General features: G+C 38.1%; 1 protein-coding gene across 1 annotated transcript; it reads right to left on the reverse strand.

The window, feature by feature from the left end:
- Positions 1-8,660: 8,660 nt before the first annotated feature.
- On the reverse strand, positions 8,661-9,673 carry LOC102976965 (FACT complex subunit SPT16-like). The gene is given in 2 exon segments (XM_055091109.1): positions 8,661-9,380; positions 9,575-9,673. Coding segments are annotated over 2 exon segments (819 nt in total).
- Positions 9,674-21,864: the final 12,191 nt, after the last annotated feature.

Here is a 21,864-nt window from a genome sequence, read left to right on the forward strand (position 1 = left end):
GTGATTGGGAGCTTTGGGGAAAGTGAGAATTAGGGTCAAATTCTTGAGTGGGGCATAGAGTTAAATAGGAGCTGGTACTTGGATGAGAGAATAAGAGCTAAAGAGACTTAGGGCCCGAGTCATATGACAATCTCAGGTAATTTTTAAATTCTGAGGCCTATTCCCTAATTTCCTCCTTTCTTTTATTCTACAACCTCTCTTTCTTGGGACTTGGCAGAAAGCCTTGCTGTTACCCAAAACACAGACACTTTAAGACAAGAAGGAAGAAAGGAAGTACTTCAGGCAAGAACTAAGTGGAAATTTTTGTGCCACTCAGGTAAAAAAAACAGACCAAAGTTGGTATAACACTTTAGAAATTGGCAGTTTCTATCAAAGCTGAACATGCACTTTATTATGACTTAGTAATTCCATTTCTAGGTATATACCCAACAGAAACACATACAAGTAGTCACCCAAAGAATGTACTAGAATGTTCATGAAAGCTCTATTAAAAATACAGATTAGAAAGTACCCAAAGGAAACGTCTGGTTCTGCAGGAGCAGAGTGGGGTTGAGGAGTGCTAATAAAGGTTAAGGGAGGTTAAAAAGAAAAAAAAAAAACTGCCCAAGTGTCCCTTATATCCCTAAATGGATATAAAAATTGAGATATATTCATGTGAGAGAGTACTCTACAGCAACAAGAACAAACATGCAACGAAATGGATGTAGCTCACAAAAATAATGTTGAGTGAAAGAAGCCAAGCACAAAAGATGATACACTGTATGATACCATTTACATTAAATGTCAAAGCAACTAAAACTAATGGATATTATTAGAAGCTGGGATAGTGGTTTTGTCGGGAATTGTAATGCTGGAAAGGGACATACTGATAATGTCTCTTGGTGTGGTTACATGAGTAGCTCAGTCTGGAACTATTCCTCTCACTGTATCCTTATTAAATGGCACTTTTCTATATATACTTCAACAAAAAGTGTGTGTGTATATGTCTTGTTTTGTATTATTTTTACAGCATACAGATCACAAGTATTGTCAGTCTAACTCACCTCCAGGAAAATGAACCTCTTCTTGCCTCTGAGTGACTAACACTGTCTCTTGATGTGACTTTTCTGCATCAGCTCTGACAACAGTTAAGAATGTCGGTATACAAGAAGGAATAGAAAACTGATACTGTTTTAAATAATCTGTAATTTCAATTTTTTTCCTGAAATACATTATATTGTATGTTTGAGATAATTCTAGTACAAAGTATAATAAAACTAGATGTATAATAAACAGTTTAAATCATTAGTAAGTGTACAAGCGGAAAAGAAACATTTACTGGACAAAGTAATGTTACCCTAATTATTACTTGCTTGTGCGTTGCTACACTGTGTTAATAATTTGCTTCATTACCTTGCTGTTTGATACATAGTGTGGATTTCTCTGTCACTGTAATGATTGTAATGACAAATTTTCATCTTACTGCACAATCAAAATGGTATTGATAGGAATGAACTCCAGAGGCTGGGCCTGAGCAGAGAGGTGGTCATTCAGGCTTAGTACTCAATTGTATGACCTGAACCTCTCAACTTTTAGCCTACCTGTTAAATATATGCTGTGTCATTAAATGCTTTCAAATCTAAAAAAAAAAAAAAAAAAAAAAAGTCTCCCTGGTTTTCAGTCTGATCATTCAGGCAAATATTCAGAGTCAGTTGCCTTGACACTTGCCTGCTGAACAATTCCCACGGCTCCCCTTTCCTCCTCAACTGTGGTGCCATATGTGGATGGATATCTTGCCCCAGGGGTGATAGGGACACCTGTCAGCTCAAGTACAGATTAACCCACTAAGGCACACGCATCCTCCATCCCCCGTCTTCTGCTCTGAATCTGCACATTTAGTGCTGACACCTGCCTGCACAGCCTCTCGGGAGCTGCTTGCATCCAGCTCCGTGTGGGGCTGGTGTGTACCCACGGCGACTGGCTGCTCTCCCAGATCCCTGCAGATGAGATCAGTGCCTCGTAAACTCACCCTGTCCTTGCAGCAAACACGATAAAGCAAAAATAATTACAAATTCTGTATCCAATCACATGGTGCCCACAGTTCAGCATTCAGCATTTATAAATGTGCTGATCTGTTACCGGATACTAATCTGGTTCCTTTCTGGGTAAAGAGAAATATCACAATAAATTCAATGAGCTCTCATGAGAACTGCCCAAATCAAAAAGCTTTTTGTTTCTATTTAGACTGCACAATACCCTGTTTGATAAACTAGCTGTGCTAAGCAGTTGCTGAACAACTGAATTTAGACTCGTGGAAGCCTGGATTGGGCTTATAATGAATATGAAATAAGATATCACTTAATTCCTAGAGAGTTCTGACTCCCCCTCCCCCACTCAAGAGGTAATGTTTTCCAGGGGAAAAAACAGAGAAACTTGTGTCATCTATCCCACCTTTGCTGCCTATCATGTATGTAAAGAACCAGGAATGCACCCCAGCTAGAAGAGACGGTGTTAAGGATTTTGAAATAATTAAAACTGAGTAAGTTGAGTCACTTTAGGCAAATGGAAGTTGGTCTATAAATGTCTCCACTGAACTCCGTCCAGTTCCAGAAGTTCCCTTCCTCTAGCACTTATGTAGGTGTCAGATCTTGCCTGAAAACTGGTTTACAAAATGGATAAGGGAAAGGGGTGGACAACCCAGAATTAGGATGTAGGAGATCACTTATGTTTCACTTAAATTTAGACTTCATTTTGTTTTTATTACCTTTCTTTAAAAGTTTAACTGCACTTGGAATGTTACTTCAACAAACACAGTTAACTATAAATATGTGTATAATAAACCACGTATACTCACATAGACATAAAGAGAGAGAAAGACTCTCAAACTGGGAGCTTTATTTGGATGTCAGTTACTACTCACACAGGGAGTTGCCAAGAGGGAACCAGCTAAAGATAACCAGATCCCTGCCCAAACCTGTCAGCTCCAATGTTTCTTATTCCATCATTATGTTCCGTTACATACTGAGGACTTCTTAGTCTGCCCTCATTATAATTTAAATAACCTTAGCTCCACATTAAGCCAGCAAAGTGAATGCTTTAGTTTTCTACAGAAAATAGGACAGAAATGTGTTCCTTTGGCTACTGGGCAGAGGGTAGCAGGAGAGGACCCCAGAGGAAGGGGAAGGGGGGAGCTGATGACACATTTCGTTTCCTATGCAATTTTTTCCCCTGAGGATTAGCTGATAGGACTTATCTGGTTCTCAACCTCTTCACCCCTCACAGAAGTGCTTTTATTTGATGGATCCTGGTAGGTTCAACCTGACCTTGGTCTTGAACAGTTCTGATCTTGGAGAAGAAAGATTTCAGCACCTTTAGTCCAATTCTACAAAGTCCTATGTGATCTGCCCCCATTTTGGGCCTCCCCTTATCTCTCCGATCTATTGATAGTTTGCCACTTGATCGCTCCCTCAAACCACAGAAGCCTCCCTTCTTTCTAGAAAATTTCAGATCCTTTCTAGTCTCAGAGCCTCAGAGACTTTGCATTTGCTGTTCACTCTGCCTCCTTCCCCTGGGCTACTCCTCCCCAAGATATTTGTGTGAATTGCTCCATCTATTTTTTTTTCTTTGTCTTTATCCAGTTGTAACCTTAGTGATATCTTCCCAGACCACCCTATTTAAAATCACAACCCCTTCCAATGGTTCCTATCCCCCTTCTTGCTGTATTTTTCTTTAACACATTTAACCTCATGTAGCATGATATGTATTTTACTTTCCATTTTTTCTTTGTTTCTTGTCTCCTCTTACTATCTGCGAACAGGAACCTTTGTCTCTTTTGGCTTTATTCCCGGCATCTAGTAGTGTGCCTGTTATACAAAAAGCACTCAATGATCAATTGCTGAATGAATGCATGATTTAGTTATGCAGGCCTGATGAATTGGCTTCTGCCTTATTGCTTAGGCCTAGATCTTGCTTTGGCAACTTCCCTTCACTATCAGAACCTGTTTTCTTAAGATTTGGATCCTGACCCTGAACTCCTACCTAGGTTTGTCTTTCACTGTCTCCTAACTGAATTTTCCCTAATTCCAACATCCTGAGTTTCTGAGCATTTCTATTCCTGAATTTCCCCATCATTGTAGTGTCCCTGTCCATAGGATCATTGATTATCTGGTTTTCATTTAGTCAAAAAATCATTTTTCAGCGTCATATATAGACTGAGAATTACGCATATCCCAGGGACCAAAAGATGACGAGGACAGAATCCTCAGATATTGGGGTGCTCTTACTGCCTTAATACCCTCTTTTGTCTTTCAGCTTAGATGTTTAGTTCTTCCTGAACAGCTCTGTTCATCTTTAAAGATGAGGGTCAAGTTTCAGGTCCAAAGTCTTTGGGTGTGGCCCATCCCACTGTTAACTAACAAACCATACCTCCTAGAGTTTGAAATTGGAGGCCAGCCCTGTATAATGAATACTGCAAAAAAAAAAAACATAAGAACACCTGAGTACCCTGTTTTGTTGATTTTCTACTTACTGATTTTTTCCTTCAGTTATTTTCATCAATACTGACCACTTTTAAAAAAACAAACAAATTAAATATATTTTACTTAGCAAACCACTCTTTCCTTCCTCTTCTCCTTCAGGACATTCTTCACTTAGCAACTTAGGCAATGCCAAGCTTGTTCAAACAGCCAAGGGTTTAACTCATAAATCTGAAACTCCCCCTTTGGCTTAGAAGTGGACAGACCTGTACTTTCTTAGGCTCCCCAGTTTTGTTTGTACAAGTTACTCCCTGATGGTTTTGATATTCATCAGGTATTTTAACTACCGAAAGTCATTACTTTCTACAAAGAGCTCCACTTAGAGAAGCTTCATGAGATACACTCTACTTCATGAGAAACCAGTGGTTGCTCTGAAACACAAAGCCTAATCCAACGTGAAGGTCATGTAACAGCCCATCAGATAAGTGTCCAAACCCATTCTTTATCTGGTATCTGGTTATTGTTAATGCTACTAGTGTCTTGCGTTCAGAAGCCCTCTACAACCAAGCACATTAACTGAATACAAATGTCATCAACTTCTCTTCACTCTCTTTTCCTAGGAAGGAGGTTGAGAGGGGAAAATATCCTGTGCTTCGACATCACCTGCAAGCTATACGAGTGCACTTATTGGTCCAATGGTTAATTTCTCAATCACAGTTTTCATTCATGTTCCAGTATCACCTTCCAAGCTCAGTTCACAAACCCTGAAGAAATGTGTCCAGGATTTTTTAATCTCTCAGCCCACAATCTGCCCATTACACATGAGCAAATTTTTTTTTTTACAACCACATTATAACCAGGAATTAGGTTTCTTCTATCGCAGATCCAAGTTGAATGGACTGTATTATAAATAATTACTTTCCTTAGTCTAAGAAATGCGTGGCCATAGTGAAGGTTAAGGAAAGGTAAGCAAAGCAGACGTGCCAACCATCAGGGCAGAGTTCTGGATGCTGACTTCTCAGTTCAGGCTAGATTGAGTTTGTATCCCCATGTATCCTAAGGTTTCAACACCCCCGCCCCAAATCCTCAAAACAGCAAGGTTATTTTATCATTGTAACTTAATACATATTCCCTAGAAAAGCTTTATTGTTTCTGGACCTCAGAGAACACTCAATTTCTATCATCTGAAAACAGTGAGAGAATGAATTTAATCATTTTAAGGCCCAAGCAGTAGACCCTACTTCCTTCTTTCATTCTTCTGGATGGTTTTATGAATAAAGTTTTCTCTCTGGAATCTTCCATCCTTTCCTCTCTGATGATTATTTTTCCTAGGCAGCTTAAACTATCATCTTAATAAAACCTTCTCTGATATTGCTACCTCATCAAGCTCTCAATGGATCCTCCTTTCCTTTCATTGCTAAAATCTTCATAGAATAGTCAAAATGCTCAATGCCTTCATCCCTCACTTTATAGTTGCTTCTTAACTCCCTGTAATTTGAATCCCACAGTCACCAATTAACTATAGTTTCCAAAGCCACCAATGAAGTTTTAAATACCAAAAGCACTCTACTGTTCTTAGTCTTCTTCAACATTCCTCCTCCCTTGTGAAATTTCCCCCTATTGGCTTCTTCTTCTCTATGGTGTGTATTTCCTGGTAATTTCTTCTTTAGCCCTTCATTCATTCTCCTTTCTATATTCCCCCTTAAATAGAAACATTTCCCAAGACTCACTCTGTAGTCTTCTTGTCCTTTATCTGGCATGCTCTACCTTGGCGATTTCATCAAATGTTTCAACCATCATCTCTAAAGCAAATCACTCTTAACTTTGTCCCTTGCACTGACATTTCTTCTGAGATCTGAACTCCCATTCCAATTACTCACGGTTCATCATTGTGAAACTATCAAAGCTGGAACCATTAATAAACGTCTTCTAAACAGAACTCATCATTTTCCCAGAAGCTGTTTCTACTCTCCCATTTACTGCCTTGGTAAATGTCACCTGAGTATGCGTATCACTTCTTAGAGTAAACTTTGAGTAAATGAGTTCCCGCCCTCCTATCCTTCAATTAGTAGTTAAATCCTGTTAGCTCTGCCTCCACACTGCTGCCCACAATTATCCACTCCATCCTTTCCCATCGACTGTCTTCTCATCCAGGCCCTCCTCTGCTCCCTCAGGCACATTTGCCATGTCTGCCAAACAGGGCGCTTTCTCCAGTTTCTCTCATCTATTCTCTCACTTTGAGCCGAGTTATCTATCACTCTAGGGCAATCATCCTAAATGGCTCCCTCTACTGGATAAAGTCCAACCTCTTTGGCCCCCTTTCAAACCTCATTGACCTCATACCTTCACATAGAGCCTACACTCTGGCTACCCTTTTCACTTATGCTTCCCAAACGCACTATCAAGCCTCTGTGCCATTTGTAATCTTATTCTCTTTGTCTAGAATATTCTCCTCACTCTCCCATTTTATCTGGGGAACTCCCACTTATGGGTACAGGTCCAGCTTAAATTTCAAATCCTCTTCACAATAATCCCTGAGCAAAGGCCATGGTTCCTCATCTGTGTTCCCATAGCACTTTATAGATTGTGAACTCCTTCAGTACTGAGGCTTCTTCTTACTCAGGACCTAACTCAGTTCTTGATACATTGCCGGTGTTCCATGAGATCACTTACTTTGCAAATATTTATTGATTCCTTGCCATATAGTGAGCATTATTTTTAAGTGTTGATAATACAATGATGGAAAAAGTAGACACAATATCCACCTTCACAGGGCTTACAGCTTAGGGAGAATTATAATAGATAACCACTCTAATGGAACACCAGGGATTTCTTTAGCTTCACTGAATTTCTTGCGCCTTGTATGATCTTTATTAACCCCAGAGAGTAACTTCTTATATATGAAGTTGCTAGTTTCCCTAAACTGCTAATTAATGCATAATTATCCAGTAATAAGTTTAGATATCAAGAGGAAAATTAGCATAGTGATTTGATACCTAAAGCTTACCTTTTTTTATATATATACAAAAGAGGAGGACTGAAGAAAGGATAGAGAAATACAGTAAAATTGTAAATATCAAGGTGCAGGTGTAAGTCTGTTTTTCTGAGGCAGTTGGAAGGATATAAGTGAAGGGAGAAAGAGAACTATATTAAGAGAGGCTGGAGAGGCACAGTGCTGAAAAATACAGGGTGCTGAGTAGTAGCTTAAGCCACAATCTGCTGTTACATTTTTGGGTGATTACCCTGTTGGTTCCAGAAATCACATGTTTTGTGACCGCTATTCTACAACATGACTGAGTTTTCCAGCAGTTGGATGGATTCTTCCAGGAACTGTTAGGTCTGCCATTGCTTTGTTAGGCAAGCTGAACACAAGGCGGTCACTCAGTTCTATCAAAAATGAGGACATGGGGCTTCCCTGGTGGCGCAGTGGTTGCGCGTCCGCCTGCCGATGCAGGGGAACCGGGTTCGCGCCCCGGTCTAGGAGGATCCCACATGCCGCGGAGCGGTTGGGCCCGTGAGCCATGGCCGCTGAGCCTGCGCGTCCGGAGCCTGTGCTCCGCAACGGGAGAGGCCACAACAGAGGGAGGCCCGCATACCACAAAAAAAAAAAAAAAAAAAAAAAATGAGGACAGCATTTCATGCAATGAATTTAGAAAAAGGGAAGAGTGAGGCAATTCTTAGTGCTACTTTGGATTCATTGTAATTGGCTATAAAAATGTCCATAGGATTTTCCCTTAGGAACAAGATACATTGTAAACTGCTTGGCACTGCTAATCTTTACAACATATGTTTTTTAATTTCAAGGAGGAATTTACTCTTACCATTTAACTCACTTAAAAACATGCAATGTTATTACTAAAACCATACTGGTACAAAGGTTGAGATAAATCATGTGGGCCGATGGTAATTTATAAATGCTAAACTGTAATCGGGCTTAGAATTGTACCCAACAGCCTGCTGACATTCCCACACACGACAGGAAGGCTCAAGCAACACTTTCTCAGAGAAGCTTTCTCCTGCACAAATTGGAAGGTTCTCAGAACACAGCCAGCTTATCTGCTCCTGATGACTGTTCATGTGAACTCTGAATGGAAGACTAGCCGCCATTTTCTTTTCTTTTTTTTTTTTTTTTAAAGTTTCTATGTCATGTAAAATTTCCAGGGATTGGCTGAAGGAAGAATGCAGCTGAGGGTCAAAGTTCCGAAGTTACTTCCTCTTTTTCTTGGGAGGCACAGAGCTGTGTCTGGAACCTCGGTTAGAGCCTCGGCCTGACCTGTGCACAGATGCCTTCCTCTTCCAGCTCATACTGCAACTCTGTTCCTCTTCCTCCTCATAGCGACTTTCACGGTCAGCTTTTTGGGCTTCTTCCTCCAGTTCATCCCAATCCTGTCCAATGTCTTCTTCACTGCCCAGTGATTCCGTGGAATAATCTGATTCTTCAGCTTCTGATGAATAATCTTCCTCACCGTCCTCCTCCTCTTTTTCACAGTAATCCTCTGAAGGATTAAAAGTCTCATCTTCGATTTAAGACGCAGAATCCCCTTCCTCAGTATCACTCCCTTCACCCTCAGGTTCCAGGAAAGACCAGCCACCTTGTTCTAAGAAGCCCTCAGGGTCATCAACATTGGTCTTCATAACTGTAGTCCAGTTGAGGGACTGTACTCCTTCTGTGTACTTTAGGTCACAAGAATTCAACCATTCCTTGATGGGGTCAAGAGAGGCAACATGAATGGCGTTGATCGTTGTCACTTTCTTGCTGTAGTCCTTGTAGACGATTACTGTGTCAAAGTTCTTCCGGTGAAACTGGACTCGCTCCAAGTGAATCAGCTCCACTTCATCCAACATCACCACAAAAGGTGGCCATTCTGTAGCATTTACCAGCACAAGAGTAGTGGGCTGAAGGAGGCAGGTACTCCTATAGGAGCTCTGTTAAATCCCAAGTCCCCAAAAGGCACTTCAAAGTCCAGTTCTTCCTTAGTTAGAGCCTCTATTTTCTCAATGAAATGTTTAAAGGCTGTTTTCAGTTTGTGCCTCATTTCTCATTCCAACTGCTCAGCATGGAGGTCATCTCGGTCATGCATATGCTGAGGTTTCCCCAAGTCTGTGGTGATCTCCCGCACCTCTTTGCTCTCCTTTCCTGGACTCCATGGTCCCTTCATTTGGTCAGATCCCCTCTGAGCAAGACGAATAGCGATGCTACATGTCCTGACCAACGTCATCCCAGTTAAGGCCTCCAAGAAATCCAAACACTAGGTCCTCTGTCAACCTTCCAACTACATTTCATTCCACACTTGAGGTTTCTTTGCTGTAGACACAATTTCGCTGAACACAAGAGATCGGGAAAAGTGAGGGTGGTACTGAGAAGGATAACCATGGATAAAAATAACAGTATTTCAAAATGGGGTCAAATAGGAGACCAGAGAAGTGATTTCAAATGAGAAAATAATGAGGGTTATTATTGTTTGAGTCCTTAGGATGTGACAGGAACTGTACTAAATATTTTACCTCTAAGGTCTCATTTAGTCTTCAAACCAACTACTTATGAGGTAGGTTTTATTATTTTTCCCATGATACAACTATGGAAAGAGACCCAGAGAAGTCAAATAACTTCAGAATTTCTGCCTAGTAAGTAAAGGAGTGGAGACATGAATCCAGCTCGAGATGAAGTCAAAGATTTGACTTTTAACACTCTTGAGTATTGCTCTCATTAATTCTAGAATCAGCAATATTTCAATAATTATGTAAAAAATACAAGACTGTCTTAAATACTTGTATGGTATTTATTAACCCCTAATAAAAGAGACTGTTCTTTTCAAAAGCCTTATTGAAAAGAAACCACTGACTGCAGTCTACTCCACATTTCTGCTGTTAACAGTTTGGGCCTCCTTAGCAGAGGGGCCACACCATATGCTTGCTCCGCTTTGCACCTCTTTTCCAGGCTCACCTGAGTCTGGAGGAAACCAGACTGCATGAGGGAACACACAGGGTTCCCCCAACTACTTAACTCTTTTAAAGATGCATTATCTAGAAAGCAGTATTATCACACATTGCTTTGTCATAATCCATTAGGAGGCTGTGTTGCAAGGAACTTATTATTAAAATAGAGTTCAAATCCTCAGGCAAGAAATTTCAAAATAAATGAGAACAAAACAATTTTAAATTGACCATTCACTGAATACTTTAAAAGTGCTAAGAACTTTATAAATATCTCATTCTATTCTCATTAAATCTCTAAGATCTATGTTTTATTCACCCCCATTTTACAGATAAGAAAATGGTGCCTTGAAGAGGTGAAACAATTTGCCCCAGAGTCTTACAGTCATAAAGGTCAGAGCCTAGGTTGGAACCCAGAGCCCTGGAGCTATAAAGTTTGACTCTTAACCTTGATCCCACACTGCCTCTCACCAGCATGCGCTGATAGGTTTTCACAAGTGGTAGAAAATGGATACTTGATAGAGAGCCACCAATTGGACATGTCATGAGTATGCACATGGGAATGTATGGAACATGGGAGCTATTTATTGTGTGTGCCAAAGCGATATAAAAAAAAGACTAAATAACTGTTCTCGAGGCAAAACAGAGGACTATGAAATATAATTTGTCATTGGTTTCATCATCTAATTCCTTGATAGCTTTGGAAAGTAATTCACCTCTGTTTCTTTAATTTACAATTAGGGAGACATCTATCTTCCTCATAGGAATGTTTTAAGGAAAACTAAGATATGGAAAAATCATTGTAAATATTTCTCATTTGATAGATTAATGTATCAGTATCATGCCATGTTAAGGAGTTTCAACTTTATTCTTTAAGCAATAAGTTGCTGGGGGAGATTTCCAGGGAGAAGCATAACATGACCAAATTAGCATGATGCAGAGGGGACACTGCTGAAATATGTAGAATGGATTGAAAAAAGTAAACTTTCTTTAAGTGTGTTGATGCGACAGCAAGGTTACAAAGTAAGTCTGAAGCAGAGGAGGCTGGGTGTGGGCTGAGTGTGGAAAGATGGGAAAGAAAATGGTCATGTAAGAATGCACAGGGAGAAAAGAAGCGTCTAGACCTGGGAGCCAGGCAGAGGATGCTGCTTTACCGCACTGCTTTCTCACTGTTTTAGAAATATCAAAACAATGTGATTACTTTGAATTCCAACCAGGAGATTTAAGATTTGATGGCAATATAAAATGGGCGTGCATTAATACACCTCTTAGAAGCGAACAGTTAGAAAACAATTTTTTCAAGATCCTTTCTAGTTCTATGGAAAAAGGAAGTATTTTTAATGTTTTAGCTAATATCTGGAGAGGAGCATCACTTAGGGCAGTGTACAAAGCTATGCAACACTCTGACTACCAAGAAGATACACATGCAAAGCTTCTCAGATTATCATTTTTACCTTCTATCTCTCAGAAGAAATCAAATGAGAGTTTGAAAATTGATTACAAAATCTAGCTTTTGTGTGACCTTGACCAAGTTACTTAAATTCACTGACTCACAGTTTTCTCATTTGTGAAATTGGAATAATCATAGTAATAGCTTTAGAGGGATTTTGTGATTATTAAATGAGTACAATCTACCTATAGTCAGGGTTCATATTTTAGTATCAATACATTTTAGCTGTATGAGTATCAATGATTGTGTGTTTGAAGGAATTGTGTGCTATGAAAGACTGTGAAGGTCAAAGGAGACAGGACTCCATACACTGTGCTTGTACTTCTTTTGCTCTTCCCTAGATGATATCCACTCTTTTTCAAAGATATAGCACATAAAACGATGCTCAACATTGCTAATCATCAGGGAAATGCAAATCAAAAATCACAATGAAATATCATCTCACACCTGTCAGAATGACTATCATCAAAAAGAACACAAATAACAAATGTTGGTGAAGTTGTAATGTAGAGAAATGGGAATCCTTGTACACTGTTGGTGGGAATGTAAATTGGTGCAGCCATTGTGGAAAACAGTATGGAAGTTCCTCAAAAAACTAAAAATAGAACTACCATATGACCCAGCAATGCCACTCCTGGTTATGTATGTGAAAAAAGGCAAAAACACTAATTTGAAAAGACACAGGCACCCCAGAGTTCAAAGAAGCATTATTTACAATTGCCAAGATATGGAAGCAACCTAAGTGTCCATCAATGGATTAATGGACAAAGAATAAAGAAGATGTGGTATATATATATACTACTTAGCCATAAAAAAAATGAAACTTTGCCATTTGCAACAACATGGATGGATTTGGAGGGTATTATGCTTAATGAAATAAGTCAGACAGAAAAAGACAAATACTGTATGATATCACTTACATGTGGAATCTAAAAAAAAATAAAACAAGCTAGTGTATATAACAAAAAAGAAACAGACTCACAGACATAGAGAACAAACTAGTGGTTACCAGTGGGGAGAGGAAAAGGGGGGAGGGGCAAGATAGAGGTAGAGGATTAATAGGTACAAACTATTATGCATAAAATAAATGAATTATGAGGATATAGTGTACAACACAGGGAACACAGCCAATATTTTATAATAACTATAAATGGAGTACAACCTTTAAAAATTGTAAATCACTATGTTGTACACCTGTAACATACAATATTATACATCAACTGTGCTTCAATAAAAAAATTTTCTATGAGAAAAAATATTCTTTTTCCATTTTCTGAAAGAGTTTGTGCAAAATTAGTAGTTTTTCTTTCTTAAATATTCGATAGAGTTCATCAATGAAGCTATCTGGGCTTGGAATTTTCTTTGTGGAAATAATTTTAATTATGAATCAAATTAATGTAATATATAGGGTAGACTACCTATAGATACATGGGAAGACTAAATTAACATTGAATTATCTACTTTTATGGTTTGGATTTTAGAAAGAACTTTGAATCTCTTGAATTATAAGAATTTTTAAGAAAAAATAATTAACATGCCACAGCTCCAAATCAGTACTGTGGCTAAAACAAGATGAAATAGTGATATGTAGAAAGGGAGTCTTAAATTCAGTAGAAATACTGATGCAAGAAGAGCCTTTTTTTTAATGTTAAAGATGTCACTCTTGCCCTTTCCACAAGAATGCTCTGTTTTATAGTGCATGCAAATTCCTTTCATCTAATTTATTTATTACAATAAAATCTCTGTCTGCTTTATTACTCCTCCTAGTAGGGTAGGAACTGAAAGTCAGATGGCTCACCCTGTGTCACGTAGTGAGTCACAAGGTGGGAACTAAGTTTGGGGGGGGTCACATGATCAGGCCAGTCTCTTAGCAGTGCCTTCAGCAACCTACTCATCACTGTTCTGAGCTGCTTGCTGCTCACAGCAGCATCTTCCTCCCTCATCTGAGCTTTTCTCTGCTACCACATCTCTCACTCCTTTTCCCTGACTGCACTGTTACTACAAAGGACAGACTCCTAGCGTCTTTATGCCCTACATATTAGACTGTGTCAAAGGACACATATAAAAACCTGATTTGAAACCTGCTGTTGAACACTTTTGTTGACAGAGCTGGATTCCTGATATGCTTGCTCTATTTACAGATAATTTCTCAGCCGTCCTGGTGTTTGCATTATTGTCTCAAGTCCCAGACAGATGCATCTCTTTGTTTGACCTAAGTCCCGTGCTCCTGTACTAACTTATTAGTCCTTAAAGTGTGATCCCTCACCAGCGGTATCAAGATCACCTGGGGACTTTTTAGAAATGTAGGTTCTCAATCCCTCCAAGGTATGGAGCCCAGCAATCCATGTTTTATAAAGCTTTCCATGTGATCCTGACACACACAAAGGTTTGAAAACTACTGTTATAGCTGCAATAGGGGAGGAGGAAACAGAATTTGGCCTTTTTGGTTCCAAAGTGGGACCAATGCTCACATGATTGGGGGATTAACAAAAAAGATGTTCAGATGCTGAATAGCAAAAAAAAAAGAAAAGAAAAGGAAAGAAAAAAGCCTCTGTCTACTGTACATTTTTTACAACCATCAATTTCAGGAAGACTTAGAATTTACTTAATATTAAAAAAATAGTGCTGGTGGTATAGTGGTGAGCATAGCTGCCTTCCAAAACAAAAAATACTAGAACAATTCGAGCTCAATTCCACATGGCCCTACTTCACTACATTCCCTGTTCTACTACCTCTGCTTTCAACAGTAAATACCTGATGTCCACTTTGATTTCAACAGTAAATATTTGATGCAAGATGAACATGATCTCACATCTTAGATATGAAAGTAGCTTTGATTATTGGGGTTTTTTTTTTAACATCTTTATTGGAGTATAACTGTTTTACAATAGTGTGTTAGTTTCTCCTTTACAACATAGTGAATCAGTTATACATATACATATGTTCCCATATCTCTTCCCTCTTGCGTATTGGGTTGTTTTAATATCACCTATTGTTTGAAGCTTTGTCTACAGCTCAGATGAATATGAGGTGCTGCCTTTCCTGACAGCTATATCTGCAGAGTTTATAGGATTAACCAAATAAATACTTGATTTTGATTCAGCTAACTGACATCCCCAAATACCCATTGGTTGGTCCTATTTGACCTCATCAATCTCCAAACCAAAATGATGATATGTACACAGCCCTATTTACTTTGGTGTGCAATAAATCATCTTTCTACTTGAAAATAGTAACACTACTATTGGTTTTGTTAGGTAATATTTATTGAGTGCTTGCTACCTACTAGACACTGCTTTGACTTTACACGTATTCAGTCATTTATTAACACAACCCCACCACATACGTACTAGTTTATCCCCACTTTCATTAAGGCAATTGAGAAAAAGTGAGATTAAATGATTTCAACACACAATGAGGTATCACCTCACACTGGTCAGAATGGACATCATCAAAAGATCTACAAACAATAAATGCTGGAGAGGGTGTGGAGAAAAGGGAACCCTCTTGCACTGTTGGTGGGAATGTAAATTGATACAGCCACTATGGAGAACAGTACGGAGGTCCCTTAAAAAAACTAAAAATAGAGATACCACGTGACCCAGCAATCCCACTACTGGGCATATACCCTGAGAAAACCATAACTCAAAAAGAGACATATACCACAATGTTCATTGCAGCACTATTTACAATAGCCAGGACATGGAAACAACCTAAATGTCCATCGACAGATGAATGGATAAAGAAGGTGTGGCCCATATATACAATGGAAATATTACTCAGCCATAAAAAGGAATGAAATTTATTTTAAAAAAAGGAATGAAATTGCGCTATTTGTAGTGAGGTGGATGGACATAGAGTCTGTCATACAGAGTGAAGTAAGTCTGAAAGAGAAAAACAAATACCATATGCTAACGCATATATATGGAATTTTTAAAAGCGGTGCTGATGAACCTAGTGGCGGGGCAGGAATAAAGATGTAGACGTAGGGAACAGACTAGAGGGCATGGGGGGGAAGGGGAAGCTGGGATGAAGTGAGAGAGTGGCATGGACGTATATACCAAAAACTAACACTACATTGTAAAGCATTTATACTCCAATAAAGATGTGGAAAAAAATAATAATTTCAACAAAGTCACACAGCTAATAAGTGACGGACCTGGGATTTTATTCTAGGCAGTTGACTTCACACTAGGCATACAACCATAAGATAACCACTGTCCCAGTGTTTCTGGGACTGAGGGGTTTCCTGGGATGCAGGACTTTCAGTGCTAAAACTGGGATAACCCCAGGCAAACCAGGATGGTTTGTCACATTGCAACTACTATGCTGCAAAATGTATTTATGTCCTTTCTCCCCCCTTGAGTGGCATGTGAAATATATCAAGCTAATGGCTGACTTCCATAGTTCCAGGAAACAGTAGACCCACGTGTCTGTACAGGGGCACAAGGCTCTTAGGTGTCTCTACTCCATTTCCATCATTCCATTCCAGAGTGTCAATTACTCAAGGTCATCACTTAATATCCCCTTTCAGGAGACAGGATCCAATCTAAAGAGCTTTGCTGTTCCAGAGATGTCCCTGGATTTCCCCAAATATTCCACTAAATACTAGGGTAAGAAATTCTAAGAATTTGCTTCAATATAAATTTCCCCATTGTTTTTCTTCAAAAGAACATAAAACTCTATAACAAAAACCCCAGCTCATTAGTTTCAAGTTTGTAATAAGGAATTAAAAAGGGACAACCCAACAAGGAATTGGAGAGGGAGATAGAAAGGAAAGGAAGATAGAAGAGCTAGAAAATTTAGCGGGGATTTAATTTACATCGTAGTTCAAGACTGAGGAAGATAGCACACACAATGTTCCTCAAACACACACAAAATTTCACAGTTACATGGAAGGGAGTGCATGAGGTCATCAGGAGGACCCACCTGCAGACTAGTGTCAATAATTCTCACCTCCAAACCTCAGGAAGGACCAACTCTCAGCCTCCTAATGTGAAACTGTGGGAAATTCCTTCATAATAGTGAACCCTCTATTAACTGAGCTATCTATAATAGTTAGATACGTAAATACTGACATTGAAAAGAAAGGATCCTTAACTAATTTATCCTGTCCCCATTCCTATCCCCACAGACAATCTCTTTAATTGTTTACCTGTTTCTTGTAGTAGTTATGTCTTTAAATGGTTATAATCTCTAGAGGAAAGCCTCACACAGCTAGTTCTAGATTTTCCAGTTTTTCATATTATCTATTGACATCCTTCTCTATCTGTTGAGTTACGTTGTTTTGGTTAATAAGAAGAAAAGAGAGGATCTGAGATGTCCTTGGATCACACCTTGAGAACTGCTATTCTAGTTCTTTGATAATTCCTCCTTTCAATTTTACTATCCTCTCTTTCTGGAATTTCATAGTTATATGTTGGATCTAATATACTGATATTCCATAACTCTGAATTTTTCCCCTCTATCTTACAACTCTTAATCCTTTTGTATTACTTTCTAGAATATTTTTGCAATTTAAATTTCTACTGATTCATTGATTTTTGTGTGGGTGGAAAGAATGTCAAAGAGATCTTTCTGTTTTCTGATTATTACTTAGTATATTCTTTCCTTCCTTCCTTCCTCCCTCCCTTCCTTCCTTCCTTCCTTCCGCTCTCTCTCTCTCATTCTTTCTTTCCTTCATCATAACAACTGATGGACAATTTTGGTGAAACTTTCTAAAGATACCAATGGGAGTTAAAATTTTTTCTTTCTATTCCCTGTTTTTAATTTTTTTTTCCGGTTTTCTCAATGGTCATTTTTAGGAATGAGGCAACAGAAAGCTGATTGAGAGGCCTGGGTATGTGGGTGGGACTTGTCAGTTAACTCTGAGATGACTGGACAAGAATCAGTCATCCCACTGGAAACACCTAAATGCCTGAATGGGGTGGACATTGATATCTTTATAGAAAAGCCTTTTACTTCTGGCTTGTGGTGGAAGTAATGAACATGGTATATCCAAATCCTGAGACGGTCCAGAGATCTTTGGGGATGATCAGCAACCTTTTGACTGTATTTTTTCCTGAGTCTATGCTACACAGTGCTGCCTCTCTCCTACTTCATCAGTTTCCTTTTCTCCACCTGTTTCCTAATTCCTTGAAATCTGTCTACATCTCATGTTGACAGGTATTCTTACTCCATCATTTTTACTGTAAATGCAGTATATTTATTCTGTTATATTTAAGCAGAGCCATGATCTATTTTAGCTTTATTTTTACAATTGCTGGTGATAATGAATGCTCTGCATTTACTTATTTTCAAAGCACCTTCACATTTGTTATGTTATTTTATCCATATAATGCTCCCAGGGGAAGTTAGAACAGTAGGTATTTTCATGTTTGGTCTCCGGATGATAAAATCAAATGCAAAATAAGTATCTCATTCAAAAATATTCAAGGAATCAGAGACAAAATTGAAAGTAGGACCTGGGTCTTCTAATTTCTAGTTTGCTTTCCACTAAGCCAAGCTGCCTTTTTCAAGGACAGCTCAATTTAAATTCTGGTCATGCCATTTACTTGATGAGTAACAACTAGAGTTTTGGTTTCTGCAATTGTAATTGGATTATTGTAGGATAATAATCACCCTAGTTATGTATTCGTCACAGAATTGCTATGACTGATAAAATGAGACAATATATGTGAAATTGTCTTTCTTATAAACTATATAGTTTAATACACATATTAAGTATAAATTTCCTACATAATAAAGTAACTTGCATATAATTTAAACTTTTTTTCTTTTCAAATTAGACTTGTGGAAAAGATATATTCATATGATTCCAAAATCAAAAGAGTAAAAAAGAACAAAACAGGAAAAGAATTGCTTCCACAGCTGCCTCAATCCGTGTTCTTATCTCCTAGGAATGTGTACGAGTAACTATTTCCACGTAGCCCTGTGTTGTCAAGTTTCTGGATATTTGCCCTTCTAAAAGAGGTGAAAAAGAATAATCATGGCTGCTCTGGTTACCTATTGGTTATGTTTCAAAAACCATGCTAAGTCAGCCCTTAATGGCTTAAAACAAGACAATCATTTAATTTACTCAAAAATCTTCAATTTCAGCAGAACATAGTGAGGACAGCTCATCTCTGCTCCATGCAGTGTTAGCTAGGACAGCTCAACTGAAACTGGAGGGTCTCCTTCCAAGATGGCATACTCTCATGGCTGGCAAGCTGGTACTGCCTGTTGGTTCCTGTCCACACGGGCATCTCTACTGGAGGCTTGTGCTTCCTCACAGTATGGTGATTGGGTTCTAAGAGAAAGAGACGGTACGTGGAAATCTCCAGTGTCTAGAAGCTCTGGCCCAGAAACTGGCACTGAAACACCTCTGCTGTTTTCTGTTTGTCAGAACATTACAGACCCCAGATATAAGGGAAAGTGACACCGCCTGATGGGAGGAATGCCAAATTATTCTGGGGCCATGTTTTGACACCACAAGTATGTTAATATTTGAATTAGTATTTCTTTATTATGAGTGCAGATGAACAGCTTTTTACAAATCTAGAGCTTGTTTATATTGCCTTTGCTTTACTGTCTATTCATATCTTTTTCTTATTTTTTCCCTATTTGTTTAGTAGACGTTTTCTTATTTATTTCAAAGACAGTTTTATATGAGGAAGGTGAGTCTTTCCTTTGTGATATGAGTCACAGATAATTTTCTCACTTTTTTACTTGTCTTTTTAATTTGCTTATAATATTTTTACCCCATGCGTTAGTTTTTTTAATGTAGTTGAATTTTACAGTCTTTTGTTTTATGGCTTATAGATTTGAGTCTATAATTTAAAAAACTTCCTCCTTTATAGGAGTTTGCTTGTATTTTTATATTATATTTTTATTGTTTTATTTTTTACATTTAAAACATTGATTCATTCAGAGTTATTTATCAGGATATATGCATGAGGTATGTTCATTTTTCAAAATGAATTTGAGAATCACCTCTACTAGATATAATCCCTCGATCAAACAAAAAGAACAATAACAACAACAATGATAAATAGTTGGCATTTTTATTGGGATCATGCTAAATTAACAAACTGACTTAGAAAGAATTGACATTTATACAATGAATGTGTCTATCAAAGAACATGGTACATTTTCTCATTTCTTCAAGTATTATTTTGTGCCTTCAGAAGTGTTCAAAACTGTTTTCTCGTATAGGTTTTTCCTATTAGTTTTAAATGTTTTCTTATTTATTATATTTATTGATACTACAAATGGAATTTGTTCTTCTATGTCCTATTGCCATATGCATAAAGCCCATTGATTTACCATTATTAAACTCGTGCATCATTATATTAATAAATTTCTTTATTGTTTGAAGTAATTTTAGTTTAATTATCTTGCAGTTTTTAAGAATGAAATAATATTTTCAGTTAATTTTAACTTTTCCTGTTAACTTCTGAACTTCTAATTTCTTTTTCTTTTCTTAAGTGCATTTGTTAATATCTTAGTCCAATTTAAATTGAAATGTGACAGTAGACATTGTTTAATTTTTTCTGGCTATCAACAGAATATTTCTTGATTGTTCCCATAAAACATGCTGGCTCAGTGTTTTGTTTTTGTTTTTGTTTTAGCATTGTTGATGATGATCAGATGCATTTTCTTCTTGGTTCTATAATATGACAATACAGGTCATAATGTTAACTTAACTTACATTTCTAGAATAAAGCCACTTGGTAATGATCTACTAAGTTTTAAGGAACTACTGAGGTTTTCTTTTATTGAAGAATAGTTGATTTACAATATTATATTAGTTTCAAGTATACAACATAGTGATTCAATATTTATATAGATTACACTCTAAAGTTATCAGAAAATAATGGGTATATTTCCCTGTGCTGCCCAATATATCCTTGTTGCTTATTTATTTTATACATAGTACTTTGTATATCTTAATACTATACCCCAATCTTGACCCTCCTCCCTTCCCTCTCCCCACTGGTAACCACTGGTTTGTTCTCTATATCTGTAAGTCTGTGTCTGTTTTGTTATATACATTCATTTGTTTCATTTTTAAGATTCCACATATAAGTGATAACACAGAGTATTTGTCTTTCTCTGTCTGACTTGTTTCACTAAGCATACTACCCTCTAGGGCTTCCCTGGTGGAGCAGTGGTTGAGAATCTGCCTGCCAATGCAGGGGACATGGGTTCGAGCCCTGGTCTGGGAAGATCCCACATGCCGCGGAGCAACTGGGCCCGTGAGCCACAACTACTGAGCCTGCGCGTCTGGAGCCTGTGCTCCGCAACAAGGGAGGCCGCAATAGTGAGGGGCCTGCTCACCACGATGAAAAGTGGCCCCCACTCGCCGCAACTGGAGAAAGCCCTCACACAGAAATGAAGACCCAACGCAGCCAAAAATAAATAAATAAATATTTTTTTTAGAAAAGCATACTACCCTCTAGATCCATCCATGTTGTTGCAAATGGTATTTATTTCATTCTTTTTTATGGCTGAGTAATATTTCATTGTATATATAAAGAGAGCATATCTTTATCTATTCATCTGTTAATGGACACTTAGGTTGCTTCCATATCTTGGTTATTGTACATAATGCTGCTAAGAACATTGGAGTGCATGTATCTTTTAGAATTACTGGTTTCATTTTCTTCAGATATATCCCCAGCAGTGAAATTGCTGGTAGTTCTATTTTTAGTGTTTTGCGGAACCACCTTACTGTTTTCCATAGTGGCTGCACTAATTTACATTCCCACCAACAGTGTACAAGTGTTCCCTTTTCTCCACATCCTTGCCAACATTTGTTATTCATAGACATTCACACATTCTGGCAGATGTGAAGTGATATCTCATTGTGGTTTTGATTTGCAGTTCTCTGATGATTAGTGATATTGAGCATTCTTTCATGTGGTGGTTGGTCATCTGTACATGTTCTTTGGAAAAATTTTTATTCAGGTCTTCTGTCCGTTTTTAAATTGAGTTGTTTGGTTTTTTTGGTATTGAGTTGTATGAGCTGTTTATATATTTTGGATA

Source organism: Physeter macrocephalus, chromosome 15 (assembly GCF_002837175.3).
Source record: "Physeter macrocephalus isolate SW-GA chromosome 15, ASM283717v5, whole genome shotgun sequence".
NCBI lineage: Eukaryota > Metazoa > Chordata > Mammalia > Artiodactyla > Physeteridae > Physeter > Physeter macrocephalus.